This window comes from Vigna unguiculata, chromosome 2 (assembly GCF_004118075.2).
Source record: "Vigna unguiculata cultivar IT97K-499-35 chromosome 2, ASM411807v1, whole genome shotgun sequence".
NCBI lineage: Eukaryota > Viridiplantae > Streptophyta > Magnoliopsida > Fabales > Fabaceae > Vigna > Vigna unguiculata.
The window spans coordinates 22,934,355-22,955,115 of NC_040280.1; the positions used below are offsets into that span (position 1 = coordinate 22,934,355).

The 20,761-nt window shown below is 30.4% G+C and overlaps 2 protein-coding genes across 4 annotated transcripts; one reads left to right on the forward strand and one right to left on the reverse strand.

Moving 5' to 3' along the window:
* Positions 1 to 2,236: 2,236 nt before the first annotated feature.
* Positions 2,237 to 8,405, reverse strand: LOC114173809 (uncharacterized protein At4g28440-like). Of its 2 annotated transcripts, none has more exons than XM_028058434.1 (3): positions 8,286 to 8,405; positions 7,632 to 7,864; positions 2,237 to 2,704 (listed from the first exon to the last, which is right to left on the reverse strand). In XM_028058434.1, the coding sequence occupies exons 2-3, from the start codon at positions 7,852 to 7,854 to the stop codon at positions 2,514 to 2,516; spliced, it is 414 nt and encodes a 137-aa protein (XP_027914235.1). In that variant the 5' UTR covers positions 7,855 to 7,864; positions 8,286 to 8,405; the 3' UTR covers positions 2,237 to 2,513. The 2 variants fall into 2 exon arrangements, with proteins under 2 accessions (XP_027914235.1, XP_027914236.1); XM_028058435.1 differs by lacking the exon at positions 8,286 to 8,405 and adding an exon at positions 8,172 to 8,279.
* A 7,598-nt stretch (positions 8,406 to 16,003) lies between these two features.
* LOC114173296 (uncharacterized protein At4g28440-like) lies at positions 16,004 to 19,757 on the forward strand. 2 transcript variants are annotated; one of them, XM_028057584.1, is made up of 3 exons: positions 16,004 to 16,216; positions 16,777 to 17,009; positions 19,201 to 19,757. In XM_028057584.1, the coding sequence occupies exons 2-3, from the start codon at positions 16,787 to 16,789 to the stop codon at positions 19,389 to 19,391; spliced, it is 414 nt and encodes a 137-aa protein (XP_027913385.1). In that variant the 5' UTR covers positions 16,004 to 16,216; positions 16,777 to 16,786; the 3' UTR covers positions 19,392 to 19,757. The 2 variants fall into 2 exon arrangements, with proteins under 2 accessions (XP_027913385.1, XP_027913387.1); XM_028057586.1 differs by having other exon boundaries at positions 16,108 to 16,252.
* The last annotated feature ends 1,004 nt before the right edge of the window (positions 19,758 to 20,761 follow it).

The following is a 20,761-nucleotide window of genomic DNA, read 5'->3' on the forward strand; positions in this document are numbered from 1 at the left end:
TCACAAAATTCCTATGTATACCTTTTGATACATATAGAAGCAAAAGAAAAGCATCACTTTAGTGGCAATTAACAATTTAAAAAAAAAAAAAAAAACATCACTTGTATACAACTAAGACAATGATAAAAGTCAAAGACACATTTGAAACTTGTAAGAAAGCTTGAACAAAACTAAAATGGCATGCCCCATTTGGTAAAGCTTTAGCATTAGTTAGAAACCCTAACTGAGTTCTGAACTCTACCCTAAACAATGTAGAACACATATATATGGTTAAGCCTATTTCATTTATCTCATCCTAATGTCGGTATCTATTTGTCCCGAATCAACCATACAAACTACATATTTTAAGGTGGTAGTTATGAGGCACCACTCACTACCTTCCAAAATTTTCACCAACATTACCAATTTCATATGCAACTATCATGACGTTCATCACTCGTCACATTTTGTTACATATGAAAACCTTTCTTTCTTCTTTTGTTTCCATCGATTCCTCTTCTTCGTCAACGATCTTCTTCTCTTGTTCATTCCACTATCCTTTGCATTAGCCATGTGAGTGAGTGGTCCTTTTACTTGTTCAAAGGGTATGATGATAACGTATGGAGCTTGAGTCCCTTTGGTACAAAGACAAATTAAGATGGTGTGTGGTATTATAAATTAGTAGGACCTACTATTGGAGCATGCCCACTTGTTTTTCATCTTTTGTTCTGTACAACTAAGCAACTCTATGGTAGAAGGTAGGTATATGGTATGGTAAATGAAGATGGATAAGCCAAGCTTTAATTTTTTTCCTTAAATGTCTCTGCATTAGAACATAATATACTCATCTTAATTAAAATATTACCTTAATCACAACCTTCAACCTTGATGCCTTGCCCAACTACTTATATTGTAGGCATAAGTTTAGATTCTCTAATGAATTTTTTGGTATTGTTTTTTTTAGGATCGAGCGCTTATCACCCGACCCACTTGATCTCTTCTGTCACGGGACAATTGATGTCAGCTATAACAATCACTCCCTCAACAATTGTCTTATTAGAAATTTTACTCTTGGATTGTGACTTGGCCCACCTAGCCTCCGTTACGGGACAATTGTGCAATCCGCAACAATCTTCTGTTGAACGTTAAAAATACAACAAAAGAAACAAAAACTCAACAGAAAATCCAAATTCGTTTCGCACACACTCTCTCTTAATATCTTTGTCTCACTTAATTTGTGTTTTTTAATCTTTTCAGTGTCAATTTGCTAAACATTTGTTCAGTCGAGTGTTTTCTAACACTCACAACATTGAGATTAACTAATGTGGGTGTTCTTGCAATTGATTACTTGTTTCACCTGAGTACATGGTTGGCTTGGTGTAGGGTATGGTTTGCTTGGACCACAAGCCCAAAGATAAGTCCTTTGTGGTGCGTCACATTATTATTGTCAACACAATAAGGAATGTTTCATGACTTGTGTTGAATTATTAGTTTTGAACAGCCCCAACAGTTCACACACTCCATTGTTGATGAAAGTCTGCAACTTTATTCAGACCAGAATATGCATAATCATCACATGCTAGTAGGACCTTGAGTTTCAAAAGAAATTGTCAAATCATTTTTAGTTTTGCACTATAACCAGTTGCAACAATACACATAACATAACGTAATCTTGCACATTATCCCATTAGAACATTACGGAATGTTTAATACTCGTCCACATTTCCACCAAATGATGTTACCTCTTGTATAATTAGTCTTCAAGTTTTATGTATTTTTAATTTAGTTAAAAAAAAAATTTTTCATAAATAGAAACACATTTAAAACTTAGTCAATCTAGGACTTGAATTTCTACCAGTAAGAGTACCAAATGGTAGACCTTATTCATCCTATACTGATCCACATTTGAGTCGATCCAATCCATGATGAATTGCCATTGAAATTGGTCAGGCCTGTCATCCCTATTGTTCAGAAAAATAAAAATATTTAACCACTTTCCTGTTCAATTTTTTTAATCAAATGTAAAAGAAAAAAAAAAAAAAATATATATATATATATATATATATATATATGAAGGAAAAAGTTTAAGAGATAACCATAATATAATTATTTGCATATAGTTTAAGAAAAACATGATAAAATGTAGAGAGGCCCAACTTGAGAGATTAACATATCTCATCCTTTGTCAGGGCGGCACCCTACAGGGGTTAAACAGGTTATCTAGATCACGATAAAAATTGAGGTTAAGCATGGAGTATATCAAGTATAAACACCCACCAACCATACATAATATTTAATCCATTGTAGATGAAGATAGATATAATCTAAAATGTCAATAGATAGCACAACAAAAAAATATGATCTGGAAAGAAGCTAGCAACTGTTGATACTACTGGCTTCTCAAATCCTATTCCTAGACTAAGCTGAACTGTGAAGAGCATGATTAGATGTCTCAGATACAAAAAGAAACAAAGCTAGATTTCTTTGCTGGATTTGTTTTATTCTCATAAGAAATTCCAGGATGTCCCAACAAGTCATTCTACAACAACATTCACAAGTTCATACTCGATCAGAGACAAGTTGTTATCTTCCTTAACACTGAAACTAGCAGGTTCTGTCACTTCCACTCGGCCCCACTTGTCCACAGCAAGCCTCATTGATCCTTTGAACATGTCAATTTTGGCATTTCGCAGGATCACAGTAGCACCCTCTTTCATCAAATCCACTGAACATAACAAAAATTGAAAACATGACAAAATGTTCAACATCTCAGCCAAAAATACATTACTCAAATTATTCCAAACCAACACTTTAAATATTCGTTTAGATTGCAATTTAATTAGAAAATTCTACATGAAATATTTTCAAGATTGTTCTTCAACTTCCAACCTAAAACTTCATTTCAACTTTCATGTTGAATACAAGTTCACAACTATTACACTATTATTGTCAAGGGAGAATTAAAATACAATCTAAGACTTGTAATATAAACAGTCATTAAAAAGAAGTTATAAGTAAATAACATAAGGCACTAGACCAAAATATGGACTGTAAGTAACAACAGGGTAGATAAAGGGAAGAGAAACTAACTGAGTTGCAGAATTTCCGAGGGAAACGTGTAATTCTGTTATAGAGAAGGTGATCAAAAGGAGAAAGAAACAACAGGGTAGATATGACTAGAGAAGAAAAGGGTATGCAGTTGGACTAGAGATTTTGTGCATCTACAGAACTCTGGATCTTTTATGTTTTGCATTTATTTGTCCCAGGGAACTAGTCTCGTTACTTTTAGGGGGGGAAATCGATTCATATCAAGGAATAGCCAATTAATTTTAGCATTTCAAACCACTCGTTTGGTTATTTTTTTCCTAAATGGGAATTACTTTTTCCTATTATTTATTAAATTTAAGTTCTCCATCATACATGATCCCTATAATATCCTGAGAATACTGAACTTCATCTATTAGTAAAAGTAATGGTCCAAAAACACATTCTATACACTTCCACTATCATGAAAAAATGACAGTCTTAATGTAAAAGAAAGCAATCAGCAGACATACACTTCGACTTCATGCTTGCTATTCTTTCTTCCAAAACTTCGCATCTGTAAACGTAGTTTCTCTTTTGGTTCTACACTTCTCAGACCTCAACCATAGGGAGAATTCAAAAGCAGGAACAAGTAATAAACAGGAATAAGCAATATTGCATCTGCAATTCTGCTTCATTCCTTAATGTTTGCAAGGGAGAGAGCTTCTTCGCTTTTAACTTTCTTCTCAAACTCTCTTTCACCCGCTCCAATTCCCCAAAGAACCTCAACTTAATTTGTTTCTATTCACAGCCTAAGTAGTAGGTATATCCAAAAGGACATACAAAACGTTGTTAGAAACTGGAACAGACATTATTTCCTGATTATCCCAGACTGTGTAAGCCCGATTCAACCCTAAAAAAGCAGCTCTTTAGTAGTGATACAAAACCCACATATTATTTCCTGATTATCCTAGACTAAATAAGCCCAATTCAACCCTAAAAGTCATTCTTTAGTAGCAATACAAAACCCATACAAACAGTAGTTATACAAACTCCTGAGTTGGACAAAACAATACTCACATGTCAAGCAAGTGCACAAGGAATTGATTATATATTATTTTCCCACCAATTTCACATATATGCCTTAAACTGTAAAGCCTTGCTAAATTTCACAACAACAATAACTGAGAAACAAAGAAATTGAATAAAATTGCATTTCCAGTATTCATTCAGATAAACAAAAAACCACAACCAGGATTTATCTTGCTACTTAAAATGCCAACACTAAATAAGATAAAAATTTGTTCCAATCAATAATAATCCCACCATTGTTGAGATCAACGTTCTTGTCTTCAGTTGCAATAATATAGCGAAGCATAAAACTCAAGAATTACATAATATAAACTATCAAGCATATCCCCATGGACTAAAGAAGTGAAATAGAGAGGGAATACATAATGAAACTTTTAACTAGAGCAAGAGTTTAAAAAGCACTGTCAACTATGAAACCCAACAAAGCTAAACTAAAGCCTTCAAAACTGCACATTGATCGGCTTCAATTGTGGTTAAATCAGTATAACAGTATATATATTTTTAATATTATAATATAACAAGCAATAAACCAATGAAAAATAAATTAGGTAAAAATTAAAAGAAAAATAGCAATTTATATATATGTAATGATTCATACATGGTAAAAATTCAAGAAAAAAAAATAAAAAATAGCAATCTATAGATAGATCTTACATTATATTGTTTAATCAGTTTTTTGCAGTGGTTCTTACCTGGTTTTGGATACCTTTTAACTAGTCTTTTTCTCCACCATCTTTTTATATTGTTTAGATAAGTGAACTAACTAATTCCCAATTGAATCAGCCAGTGCAGTTTTAGTAACAACACTAAAACACTGTACAAATTCTAGACAACCACTGTTGAATAAAATTTAGTGATGAGACCTTGATATATTTTAGTTGAACCAAGAAAGTAGTATAAACCAGAATGCAATAACATATAGAAAAAATAACACAAAGCAGGGCTTCTCTGCACTAGATCCTGAAATGTGTAGTTTACCGGAAAAAGAAAAGGACACAGGCAAAATTAGGGAAGCCCCTGAATGACATTGTGTCTTTTGCTACCATTCTTCCCCCAATTACTTCAGTTTTTCATTTATATATCTCCCCAGTACTTCAAGTCTTACACCTTCTCTGAGTTCAAGATTTCAACATTCAGCCCCAAATCTCAAGTCACATGAATTTCAGAGCAGCTAATGTAGGATCGTCTCGGATTTTGGACAAATTTGGGTCTAGAACGAAATTGGATATGAACCCTAAAACAGATGGGGGAAAAATTGGAGGACGTCTATTTGGAGGTTTGTGGAACAGGAGGAAAGCACGCTACTTGGAGGAGGTTCCTAGGTAAGTGAGGAAGATCCGCCACTTTGAATCGAAGATTCAAAGATAAGGATTGGTGGTTCTAAGGAGAACCTCGAGACTTGAAAGAAAACTCACCTTTTCATAAAATTCAAATCTGAATACAAAGTGTTTCACAGGGGTTTATATACTATGGGCCAAAACACCAAAAAGTCCAACACGACTAACGGTCCTATAAGGCCCAAACATAAACATTACAAAAAAAGTTCATATTTTACGATCCGAAGCTAATCCGAGATCTCTTTGAAGGTCCTAGACATGATTCCATCAGCTGCTCTGAAATTCATGTGACGGCCCTAGCCATGCCTCCACCAGAAGGACATTAACACATGTCAACAACTACTAATTTACTCAGATTTGACTAATTGTAGGACTGATCTACTCTAACAGGCATGTGAATGTACTCTTAATCAACAATTTAGATTATTTGGTATACGGAACATTAACTATACAACAACAGAATTCTTATGATAATCATGTCATTTCTAAATACAACACATAATACACAAATAATTGGATAAAATAATCAAGACACTCACAAGAACCAAAAACATAGATCACAGAGTGAATTGCGAGAGGCCCCTGAAGCATATCAGAAGATTTAGATTACTAAGAAACTGCGTTTTCCTACAACTAAAAACTACCTTTTCCTTTGATAACTATATGTGTACGTTATATACAGATATTTCTATTGTTACCAAATGCGACCAAACAGGAATTTGAGCTTTTTTAGTCGGATAACAAGTTAACAACAGACTGGTTTAAATATGCTAAACACAGATAGGAAAAGACAGATTATTCCTTATTTTTCCCTAATTTCTATAAAATTTTGAGATAAAAAAGTTTATATGGTTGATGATGTTACTGCAAGAAAAATGATAACGGACATTAATTAGGATATTTTGGGTACAAGAAACAAGAAAAACACGCAACAGCAATACACTGATTCCTCTATTGCATAAATTTTTGCAGTTATTTAGATCATCTAGTGCACAATTAACTACAAACCTGAGACTTCCAGAAGACTTCATATGGTAAATTCTCTATCAAATTCCACTAACTCAATAGGTATATATCTTTTATAGAAGTTTCTTTTAAAAAACAAATCTATAAACGTTCAAGACCAATGATGCACAGATACATTATGCATATCTGATACATATCATGTTTGATATGGAGGGTATGATACACATAAGATACATATTTGAAAATATCTAAAAATTCATTAGACATAATAAATATGCAACTACAATTCTCCAAATCCAAATTTAAAACATCTTTCTTAGATATTGCTAAAATAAATAAAAGATTATAGCCCATTGCATCAAAAATTACTTTCTACTATTTACATATATGAATACTACCATAAATCTCATTCCTTTCTTAAAATCATTTACGAAGAGAACAAATTGTACATTTGGTGTATCTAGGTACAATGTTTCTTCATCGCACATCCTTATATGTTTCATATATTTGCATTGAATTTTCATAAAATGCTTTGCAGAATTGACACTTCACCAAAAGATATCAAATCCAAACACTTACATACTCCACCAAGCATCTCCTATTGTTCAATGAAGGACTTAGGTCTACAATACTCAAATCCCTATCAGCACATTCCCAAGAGCCAACACCATCACAACTTCTACTCTACAACATTTCACTTGTTGACACTTCACTCAACTTCCTCATTAGCTCTTACGCTCTTATATACTTCAGTACACCGAACATCTCACTCTACTCAATGTAGGACTTAGGCATCTCAAAATAACAAGAAGTGTCAGATACGTAAAAAAACATATTTTGGTGATTTATATATCCAAAAATGCATAGATAAGCTAAGTGAAGTATCTGTTATAGCTCAGGACAATTCATCTTCAGTTCACAGCACATACCACAAACAGTAGCTACAGATGCACATAAAATTCACAGAATAAAGCAACTAATGCATGTCCCAGGACAGATGAATGTCCAGAACTAACCGACATCAAAAACAAATGGAAATAGCTGATGGCCAAAAAATGGACAAAACAGAACACTAGACATATGACATGCGCTTCTTCAGTGCAAAACAACCAAATAAATAACGCCCCTTCGCTCAGCCAAGGAAAAAAACAAAGACAACAATAAAAAAAACACCATGCAGTGACGGAAAACATGAATATGGACAGCTTTGTGAAAGCAATAACACATATATACCTTGATCATTTCTGGCAGTGAATATGATCATTCCAGTCTCATCACCAACCAAACATTCAGCAATTCTCATTTGGCGGGACTGAGGACCATCAGAACGACCTTTCTGCATCACCATCTTAGCATTGACCACCTTCACAGTTAAAGTGTGCCCACTTGTCCCAGGGCGAAGCTGATCCACCTTGGTGAATACGGGCTTCCTCAATCCTGATTTTGAATCTGCCATGCTTCAAGTCCTACAAAAGCACAAGAGCCTCCACTAAGACAGCATAAAACTGCGGAAAAACACATTATTCCTCCCTAGAAATACCTTAACACATAACTCAACCTCACCTAACCTAACCCCAGGTTGAAGGGGCAAGAAAGTTCAGAAATTTTCAATGTCCCAGGAAAAGATATTGATAATAACATCGGGTTAGTAAAAGGGTAGAGAGGATAAGATCCAAACTCATACCAATTTCTCAGTTTCATCAAACATGTTTAAGAAGTTTGAAATAACAGTCATATGAAAAAAAAAATGAAAAAAAAATCGAGAAACCCAACCGTCAAAAATGAAGTTCTTTCAGAAGAAAAGATGCATGAGTGGAAAGGAAAGAAGTAATGAAGTGAATGAAAAATCAAAGATATGGGAAAAGGAGAAGGAGATTGGAATGCAACCTGAAAATTGGTGTGAGGGAAGAGAAAGATGAGAAACTGAGACTCAGACTGAGATGTCAAGTTTTAACAAGTGAAAGGGATAGCTATCGTTGTCACTCGTTTCCGCGTTTTGTCTTCAATTGAGGCACCAAATAGAAACAAGTTAGGTTTAATTATTTTTTAACTATTATTTATTTATGCATTAAATATATTTTTAGTTTTTCAATTTTTAATAAAATTTGAAATTAGTTTTTCTTTTCAAAAATTTTAATCAATTTAATCATTCATTTATAAAAATACATGAATTTGATCATTTTATGTTTAATTAACGTTACAAACACGTTTTACGATAAAATTTAAATTAATATTAAAGAGAAATATGTCTAACGTCAGATAAATCTAATAAAATTAGTTTGATTAAAAAAATTAAATCTACATATTTCTAGATATAAAAGATTAGATCAATAAAAAGTTAAATTTTTAAAAAAAACTAATTTCAAAATTCATTAAAACTTTAGGAAAAAACATATTTAATTCTTTTTTATTTACGTTACTCCTTTAATTTCACTTTTAATACAAAATTCAATCAGTTTTCAATCTTTTAAATCAATGTTATTATTTTAGTAATTACTACTTATTTAAATACTTTTGTTAAACTGAAAAATATATTAATGTTTTATTTGACAGTTGAAAAATAATTTAATATTATTTTTGTCCATGATCAAATTTATTTAATGTAATTCTTTAATTTTTCTTTTGACTTAATGTTTTCCTTATATTTGTTAAAAATAATTTATATGATTCAAATTAATATCCAGTTGTTAAAGATATTTTTTTGTGTTTGCTTTAAAGGTAACTAAATAAATGGATGTCTGGTGATAAGGAGGAATCAGGTCTTGTTTATTTTGAAAGATAAAGAGGTAAAATTAGAAAAATGTGAAGGTAATATGTGTAAATCATTGGATGGATATAATAGATAAAAAATATATTTTAAAAGATAAAAAGGTAAGATTATAATTTTATTTTTATAGTTAAAATTAATATAAAATAAAATATAATTAGTTAATTTAATTTAAAGTAAAATATGAATGATTGGTTTTTAAATAAAAAAAATTAATTAGTGTAATTAATTTGAAATAAAATGTAATTTGTAGAAAATAATTTTAATTAAATATTAAAGTATAATAAAATTATTATTAATTAATTAATTATTATTGTCATTATTATTTTATTTAGATGTTATATTATTTTTTTCGCTAATATTATTTTTAAATGCTTTTTATTTCAATAAAATTATTTATTATTATTATTATTATTATTATTATTCACAACAATTTTTTTTAAATGTTATTTTGATAACTACACAACGAATTGTGTTTATTTTTAAATCTCTTCATTCTTATAAGGATCGATCATTTTTCTTATCCTCAAATCATATCTTTCAACTCAGCGTAAATATTATCAAACAAAGGTCATTTTTCCTTCCATTTACATTAAACATGCCAAATATAAGCAGTCTTAAACCTTGATCAAATATATACTATCTAACATAATGGGTTCTTTGAGATGATTCCAATTATTCTATGTCACATGTGATTTACATTAACGTATTATTTAGGTTGTTTTTTCTTTAAAAGATAAATTTGAAAAAAAGTAAATGGACCGACTCAATAGTAAAACAAGTAAAATATTCGTTTTAGGACTCTAAAAAAGTTTAAAAAAAAAAATGTACTAATATGTCTCTATTAAATTAATTGTAAAATGATGTTTAAAAAAAAGGCTAAAAAAAATATTATTAATATAACTCTAGTAAATTAATTATAAGGTTATGTTTGAGAATAAAATTTAATTAAATTATTGTTAGTGTCTTTCAAATTTTATTGGTATTATAAATGATAATTAATGAGTTCAAATATTTATTTAACAAAATATAATTTTATTTACAAAAAAGATAATGATTTTATTTTCTTCTTTTATTTTGTATTTCTATATAACTTCTTTTGGCTCTCCTTACTATCTTCTCTTATAAAAAGTTTTCTTTTAGGGTTTTGGCATATTACATCCCTTGAATCTCATATTGTCTGTATGTACCAATTTTTCCATCATCAAATTTGGTTAGTATGTTTTTTCTTTCTACTTGTGTTGTTGTTTTTATTATGTTTTGGCATTAAAATTATAAGTGTGTTTCTTTTGTCTAATTTTGTTTTTCAGTACTTCTGAATTTACAAGTTTCGAGAGTTTGTTTACATGTATCTCGATAATGAACTGAAATTTTTCTACAAAATTATTAATTAGATTACGGGTTAGTCTTTTGGTGGATAATAGATTAATTAGAGTATAATTCAAAGTTGGGTTTTGTGTAAAAAGATAATTAAAGTTTAGGAAAAAAAAGACTTCCGATCGAGTTGAGAATAACCTAAGTTTAGTGAAAAACGTATTAGACACAAAGAAATAATTTGATGAAAACATTAAGAATGAAATTGTAAAATCTTTTCAATAATCATTTAGAATTGATTATATTTTGTATATTGTAGATAAAACAATTATCTCACTTCAAAGTATATTTGAACAATTTAAATCATATAAAGATATTTATATTTTTTATTTAGTGTTAAAAAATTAAAGTCACTAGATTCTATATTTCTTTTAAAAAATGTTTGAACCATAAAAATATATTTAAAACATGATAATTTATTGGATATCGATGAATTTGATTTGTTTTTAAAATTAAATAGAAATTATAGGTTTGAAAAATGATAAATCAATTGACATTCTTATCCAAATAAAAAGATAGATTCTTTCCAAAATGTATATATAATTTATAGAATATTGTTAACACTCTTAGTGTATGTAGACGAAACAAGTTTTTTCACAATTAAAATAATAAAAACTTATTTAAGACCAATAATATTTTAAAAAATATTAAATAAATTAACTTTATTGTCTATTAAAAAACATATTAAATAATTATTAATTATGATAATTTAATAAATAATTTTAAAATATCTATTTTTTGAAGTTTGTTTTATGTTTAAAACTCTTTACCCGTCGGGTACTTTGTATAATTCCCACATATATGAATAAAATGTCGTGGTTTCGTATGAGCTTATAGAAATCCATGAGTTTTGTCCAAACTCATCTAAGTCTAGGGTTCTTCAAATCCCTATTATACATGACAATATGTGCCCCAAATATCATTTAGAACCTAATTCTTTAGCAAAAGCAATTGCAAAAATATGGCCTACATAATCGAAATTCTACATACTCAGATAATATGAGCAAAAACATTTGACAAATATGCAACAACACAATAAAGAAATGGAAAAAAATTAGCTTTATAAATATGAAAGAAAGTTAATTTCAGAGGTTGAATACAATGTATATGCTGATGAAAGAAAAATAGATGGATGGTGGTAGGGGTGTCAAAAACAGGTCAACCCGACGCGTTTTGGCCTGGCCTGCCTGTGGCTTGCCAAAAATGAGTCGGATCGGGTTGGCCCGCCATGTCAAAACGGGTCGAAAATTGTAACCCGTTCCGTTTTCGGACGGACAGGCGAGCTGGTCCGTGGGCTGACCCATCTCTCTCTTTTTTTAAATTTTTTTTTAACCTTTTATTAAAATTTTGTTTATAAATTTATTTTATATATACAAATTTATTTATATAATATAAAAAAAGTATTATTTTTTAATTATTTTTAATTTTAAACATAAAAAAATTAAAAAAAAACGGGTTGGCGGGCCGGTCTGCGAGCTAGCCCGTTTTGGCCCGCTAAACTGACGGGTCAGGTGGACCAGGTTGCAGCGGGTTCATGGGTTGAAAATTTCAACCCGGCCCGCCCTCTTTTGGGTGGGTTTGGCCCATTTTGCCATCCATAGATAGTGACAAAATTATTTTTTCCCTTCATCATTATTTGAACAAAAAAATAAATAATTTTTTAGTTCATTTTCAGAAGAACAAAAAAAACTAAAGGAAGGAAATTTAGAGGTTATTCTCAGAAAAGGTGGAAAAATATATATTGCAGGCAGTGTAGTGAGATCGAAACACATTTGATTTATCTCATTATGCAAGTGCAAGATGTAAAAGTTGACTATGGTTTTTCCGTGTAACAACACTTCCAGAATTCTCCATAGATGAACTTGCGCTACAAAAATTAAATCTTTGAAGAAGATTCCAACAAAATAAAACCTTTAGTCACCTACTCAAAAAGAAAAACTTTGGCTAATTTGTTATTCACTATTGGAAGTTACAATAATAATTGCAGCTTTGAAATTTCAATTCTAAAAATACAAAAATTCTTAAATGTAAATATTAAGAAAAATGATATTTAAGTATAGAATTAGATTGACGTTTAATATTTATATTCAATTTTTCAACATATATTTATATTAATATAACATTTAGATATATACATGTGAATTATATATTTTATATATATATATATATATATATATATATATATATATATATATATATATATATATAATATTCACTTAAATCCGCATTTTGATCTTGAGAGATGATGAAACTTAATTGGGATATGAACTTATGAAATTTTAAGAATTATATTACAGTATGAAATATTACAACTGTTAAAATTTTTTTAGAAATTGTAAAAATAGAAAAGATATAAGATATATGATAGATATAAGAGATATGTTACAATAAATATTTGTTATTTTATTTTATTCATATACTTACTTTTTCTGTATAAAACAAAATATAGCAAAATATAAAGTCAAATAATTTTAGGTGTTTTTTTTATGAAAATAAAGTAAAAAAAATATTGATTTAAAAATTTTTTCTTTTTATATATAGATTTAGATAGAATGCGAATTTAAATGAGTGTGTACTTAAACAAATATTATATATATATATATATATATATATATATATATATATATATATATATATATATATATATATATATATATATATATTATATATATATATATATATATATATATATATATATATATATATATATATATATATATATATATATATATATATATATATATATATATATATATATATATATATATATCGGTGTTATATTACTCTATTTAATATGTTGAATTAATTTAAAAAAAATAATAATAGATAACTATTTTGTAATTAGTAATAATTAATATTAAAAAAATTCAATTGATTCACTACAATAAATTTTAAAACATTCAAGAAATACATTGTATTAACATTTAAATTTAAAAAACAATATTTCATTCAAATTATTTTTTGTATTTTTTAAGTTAATTAAAATATTATTGGATCACAAAATCCAAATTTGACACCAAAAATAACAATATCAGCAAAATCAGTTTTCAAAGCCATTTAAAAAAAAAACAGTTTCCAAAAAAGTTTATCTTTGTATTAAGTTTTATGTAAAAAGAAAAGTATATCTAGCATTCATGATATTTTAAATTTAAATAAATTAATGTTTAATTGTAAAAAGTATTATAAATTATATTCAGACTCATATTATTATCATATATTTATTTAATACTTTTAAAAATAAAATATTTTATTAAAATTAATTTCTTTATTTAAGTTAAATAAAAGATTGTTAAAAAAATCTATCTTTATTTTTAACATTGCGACATTCCATTTTAAATAGAGTAATCTACTAAAATTAAGCATCACATAATTATAATATAAAAGAGCATATGATATGAAGCATACATGTAACTATTACGTTATCCATAATATACCTGGAATGAAACCTTAGGCACACCACGATGTCATAAAGAGAACACAAGAGTACTATTGTTTTGCAAAAGACTGCTCATAGAGTAAGGAATTTAAATTGAACAAAGAGTTCTTCAAAATAGGCTCAACAGTGAGCCACAACCCAGACCATGGGGACCACTCTACATAGCATCGCAACAGCAAAAACCAAATAGAAGACATATACCAAACAAACAGATAAGCTAGAGTAAAAATGTTTTAATCATGTTACAGGGCAAATAAAAGCTAAATTAGATTAAAATCATGTGAAAGCAAACAAATACATGACTCTTTAACTTGATTATTCGGATCATACTCTTGATATAGAATTCTAAAGGAAGTATGCACCTATGGTGGTTTCTAAACTCTGCAAAGTCTAGACGCAAAGGGTTATCACCCAACCACACACAAGGTTAATCCTCTAATGTTTTGGGCCCAATATATCCCAATACTAGGACCTTGTGTCACTCTCACCACATAAACATTCTTCTCTATGTGAGCGAGTGTGAACGATTATTAGAGTTCAGGATACATTCCCTTATCTTGACATCTCCTATATCAAGTATACACTAACCACCATCACCAAGAGTTTCCCTTGAAACTCTTTTACCAACAATTTCCACATGTCATCTCAATCATTCAAGTCTCATGCCAATCCACCACCAACCAAACAAGTCATCTTTTCCATTTCATACTCAACATAACAAGATTTCATTTAATCTCATACTTTATAAATGCATACCATGACATACATATATCACAAAATAATATTCATCCCAAATAAGTGAGTGCCAACATTTAAGTATCCGCAATTCCATACAATCAAGCACAACACAACCATAATTCTTACACCAAAATTCATAAGAAAATTTATGATCACAAAACCAAAACCATTGCAGTAATGTGTGACACATTTCTCAAGCTACAGTCATCTAACTGACGATCCAATCAGTCAAACAAATAAATAGCATGTTAATGAATCGGGAAAGTCATGTGCATATTAGAAAAAAGACATAGTCGCCCAACGACTAAGGCACTCACCCAGTAACCACCCAAGAATACGAAAAATAACGTCAAATATAACAGTTTCACGAATATTTGAATCACTAACTTGGAAATACACTAAAAATTAATGTTTTTCTCAATCTTGTCTCATATTCCACAAACACTAATTACATAAATTAAAAATAATGTAAATACAAGGATAGATTTCCTTACCTTAATAAAACTTAACCAAACGAGGAACAAACAAAACAAGAAAACTTAACTTTCCTTATCAAATATAAAAATCAAATACTAATATATTAATATCACAAAAGTAAAAAAAAAATTATTACATCTGATCTAGAGAATAACTTTAAATCTCCATTGTGGAGAACAAAGATTAACAAATTGAAAAAATAGTAGTAGGTAAGATAATATAATTTAAGTTTTAAATCAACAAAATAATATTAAGGACGACCATAAAGTCCGCACTCCGAGAGAATTGACCTGAATTTAATAAAAAAAGTTAAGCTAATTATGTTCGGGTTCGGGCATACTGTAATTCCCGTCTTGCTCTTATCTCTGTTTTCAATCTACTTTACCATTTATTTTTTAAGTTATTTTATTACACTAACAAAAACGATTAATCAATTTAAAAATATTGTTCTCAAGCTTTCACTTTAATCAATAAATAAGTTAAATTTTTACCAGTAAATATTCCATGAAAAAAAACTAATGACACAAATTCCAAAAAAAAGTCGGAGGTTTCAAATTTTACAATATTTTATATAAAAATTTGTAATAATGAAATTAATTATTTATAATTTTTATATTTTTTAATATTAAAATTAACACATAATTAATAACTTGTATATAAATTAAAATTTTAAGTTTATCTAAACTCAATACAATATAATATTAAAATTTTAATTCCGTACCGCCGTCTTTTATTGGAACGGGATGCGGTGATATAAACCCAACCCAATCCAAGGCGACAAACTTTGATACCTAATTCTAATATGTGACGTCAGATTAAGTAATAAATAAAATATTAAGTAATAAATAAAATATCAAGAAATAAAATAAAATAAAATATTTATTTGCATAATTTTGTTTGTTCAACGTTGATAAATGTTACCTTTGCATTTATCTCCTTAAAACCCGACCTCGACGCTTGTGTCTCAGTCTCAGTCTCACTTTAGCTTTCAGTTTCAGATCTCTCTTTCATCACACCAATTTCCAGGTCACATTCCAATCTTCAATCTCTTCGCTTTTCTCTGTAATTTTCGTTCCCCTTTTTATTCAATCTATTACTTTCTACTCCACTTTCATTTCTCGAATTTTATGTAAAACAACTTCTCCTTTTAATTTTGGGTTTGTCGAAAGTTTTATATTTTTTTCCTGTGAATTTTGTTTGAATGCATGTTGGAATTTGAAAGCTGGTATGGTTTGGATCTTATGCTCGTCGTTGTCACGAATTGATTTTATTATCAATATTTGCCCCAGAGATTTTGAAAATTTCAAAACTTTCTTACCCTTTTAAACTGGGGTTAGGTTAGGATGATTTTACAGACTTCGATATGTTTATTTCGTATCCACTTAACTGGGGTTTTCTCTTATCTTGAAATTTTGGATGAGAAAGGTTGGATAAGCGAGCATTTCTTGTTCAAAACCTATGTACTAAGAAACTGTTAATTAAACCTTTTATTTTAGGCTATGTGTTAAGATCTTACAAGATTGTGCTAGCTTGCATTACTGCTGTTTTTATGTTATCTCAGTTGATGTTTTTGTGGCTTTGTATAGGATTTGAAACATGGCAGATTCAAAACCAGGATTGAGGAAGCCCGTGTTCACCAAGGTTGAACAGCTTCGCCCAGGAACGAGTGGGCACACTTTAACCGTGAAGGTGGTCAATGTTAAGATGGTGATGCAGAAAGGTCGCTCCGATGGTCCTCAATCCCGTCAAATGCGAATTGCTGAATGTTTGGTTGGTGATGAGACTGGAATGATCATATTTACTGCCAGAAATGATCAAGGTATATATATCACTGCTCTCACAAAGCTTCCCCTAGATACATCTTTTCCTTACTGCATTGTGACATTGATATTGTCATCGCATAATTTTGTAGTGCACTCTTGTTGGCTTGATCTTTTCTTTGACTGGAGGAAGGAGTGTTCTTTTGTGATTTTTCATGGAGTGTTCACATGTCATGTGTCAAGTGTTTTTGATACATTTGTGGGCATCTTGCGTCTTTGTTTAGATGTTTGTTACTTCTTGTATTTTGTCTGTGGTCATGTATCAGGTGCTTTATTTTGTCAATTTCATGGCCATTTGTAATTTCTGTTTGGGGTAGACTTTGTGAACCCGATGTTAAAGGAAGATGCAGATGCAAGATCGCCTTCATTGTCTGCATTGAAATTTCAAAAATACCGCAATCCTGCTTTTGAACATGCATTCTGATTCTGCTCTGGGCCTTTAACAAATGCTGCCTTAAATAATCTAACAGCCCCTCATGTTGCTGAGTCAACCTGTTAACCTCTTTTTCCAACTTTGAAGGATTGGTTGTCCCCTTCAACCAGGGTAGATCTGGTCCCCTTGACAGCTGAATCCATCAACTGCATCAGCCCCAAAATATCAGCAATCCCTACTGTGTCAACTGCAAACAGTGGAACACCTCTACTCTTCTCTGTACTCTATTTTCTTTAATACACAGTGTGGACAAGGTACTGTGGAACTTGTTTCCACTGTTCTACCTGCTGGACTTGGTGTTTCAGCCTCAACACTGCAAAAGGAGACTTAGTGAAAACTCTCCAAAGTCACATATTGCAATCCTCCCACCCAAGCTGGTTTTGGGTTGCAAGATTGCCACCAATGGAACCAACCAAGCAACCATCCTTCCAAAAAACCCCAATCTTCTGCATCATTTCTTCCATCATAGTTTCCAACTTTCACCATGTCTCTCAGAATCTTGATTCTTATTTACAACATCTTTTCCATAGTTTCCAGTCTTCCCTACATTTTTTTTGCCCACCATTGAATTCCTTGACCAATCCCCATCAATTCGAGATACTCACAGCTCCAAGATCTGAACTTTGGTACTAGTTGATACACTTGGCACCCAGAATTAATAGATTCACGCAACAGTACAGGGGAAAAAGAAAGATTTTATTTTGTAATAATGAATTCTGGGAATCCCAGAGTCAGTCTTTTCTTCCTCCATAATGAGTTTTTGCTAAAAACCGCTACTGCGGTATCTACCCTGCTACTTATAGCAATTAACTCCTAACTACTACCTAATTGGCCCATGTAGTCTAACTAGTTGACTTGATGGTCAGTTAAGTTTTTCTTATTCCTTATTTTTGCTGATGTGAAGTTTAGAATGAATAGCAAGTATGAAATGGAAGTTTATACCCACTGATTACTTTCTTTTACAGTGAGACTCAGGGACATTTAGCATACAAAAATACCTGACTTTGTATAAAATGTGTTTTTGGACCATTGATGTTACTAATAAATGAAGTTCAGTCGTCTCATGATATTATGGTGATAATATATCATAGAATACTTTATTCTGCCAACTAATAGGAAAAATAATTCCCAGGTAGGATAAAAAGTTGCTCAATTTTTAGAAACAATTTAACAAAACAAATGTTTTGGAATTTTAAATAGAGCGATTAATGGGTTATTCATCGATATAAATCGGTTGTTTCCCTAAGATCAATAAAAGCTAGCTCCTTGAAGGAACAGGAAAATGCAGGAAATTTAAGATAGGTTTAGGGCTGTGAAGGTACACAGAACCTCTAGCCCTAGTACATCCCTTTTCCTCTTAATTCCTGTTTACCATGCTGTCACTTTTTCTCTATATCATCATAACAAAATTCGCATGCTCTCCCCACTTCTCCCTATCTCATGGAAATTCTGGTATATTTTGTCACTATTCCCTTGAGCCACCTTAGTGTGGTATTGTGTTCTTTAGGCAGGAATTCTTATTTAATCACTTGTGTAGTTGTACATAATGTGAAAGTTCAAATGAATTCCATGTTTGTAGTTGAAGAATAATTTCAAAATGTTTTTATGTAGAAATTTCTGATTAAGTAGGCATGTAAGGAAATATTTCAAGCATGATTTAAAATGTTTGATTTGATTTGCAAATATTATATTGTCTCGGTGCCTATGAATAAGTAAAGTTTTGTTTAAACATTTTTGTTGTGGCTCCACATTTTCAGTGGATTTGATGAAAGAGGGCTCTACTGTGATCCTTCGTAATGCGAAAATTGACATGTTCAAAGGATCAATGCGACTTGCTGTGGACAAGTGGGGCCGTGTTGAAGTAACAGATGCTGCTAGTTTCACTGTGAAGGAAGATAATAACTTGTCTCTTATTGAGTACGAACTGGTGAATGTTGTTGTGGAATAACTTGTTTTGGAAACTGTGGAACTTCTACTTGGAATAAAAACAACTCAAGTTTTTCTATGGGACGTCTCAGCATGGCCATCACATTCACCTCAGTTTAGGAATAGAGATTTGAGAAGCCAGTACAGTACCAACACTGCATCTTACTGTTGCAACTTCTTGTAGCTTCAACCACTGAACAAACGGTGACTGTTAGTGCAACAAGAATATGAGAATTGGCTTCCAGATCATGCTTTTTGTTATGCTATCTGTTGACAATTTTGGATTATGTGTATCAGAATATTATACATGGCAGTTGAATGTTTAAATTTTATGTAACCCTTCGTTTAGTCTCACTCTTTATCGTTCTAGCCTTATTCTTGCGCCAAGAAGTATATTTGGGATCGTGTTGCAATATAATCAATTAATTTTGGATTTCGTTTACTGTTATTTCAAAATGGCAGGAGATAATTCTTTGAATAGAGAATCTTAGCTGCAAACTTCCTGCTTGAAAATTAATTTTTAGGTGCATTTGAATTTTTGTCTTAATCTCTATTTATATCATTTTCATCGCTTGGAAGGCAAGAAAACCAGTGGAAGAAAAAAGATAGGGAGAGATACAAAGTTATCGAAAGACTTCTCCTTTAACATGCAAACAAAGTAGACAAGTCAAAGACTTCTCTTTTTTATTTGGAGAGAAAATATCAAGACAGTTTAATGGATAAAAGTGTTTTCATTAATTGCATCTTTTGGTTTGTTTGTGTCATTCTATATTCATAATTAAACAACCTTAAAATTCAGCCTTTTTTCTGCTCTTTTTCTTTTCTTCCATTCCTTTTTCTTTCTTTGTTGAACTTTATTTTTTACCTTTCTTAAATCAAACAAAACATCAGTGTTAAAAAATGTGTTTAAAATTTAAATAAATACTAGAGTTTTACATCATTTGGCACACATGGACAAGTATTAAGGATGCAATAATACTCTAATGGTTCAGCATTATCTGATGTATTTGTTATTGTTACACCACTCTGCTAGTTTTTCAAATTCCACAAATTAGTTTCAACACTTTTAGAGTCTCTTGTGTTTTTGGATACCCTCTGAATGTTAATGCGTAACACGCAAGAAAGAACAAAGCTAAGTTCAAAGTTCAAGAAATGTGCAGTGTAGGTATATTTCATAATGTTAAAGGGTGTATAGCTTGAGGAATATACTGTCACTAATCTGCAGTAAGTGTAAAATAGGACAAAAAGGAATTTTAGACTACCTATTGATGAAACCCTATCTAATATGATGATATACACATCATTTTGGAACTGGTGTGGCTGTTGAAAGCCCTCTCCTTTTGTTTGACTTCTTATTTTCTCTTCATTTCTTCATGGATTTTAGCTTTCAAC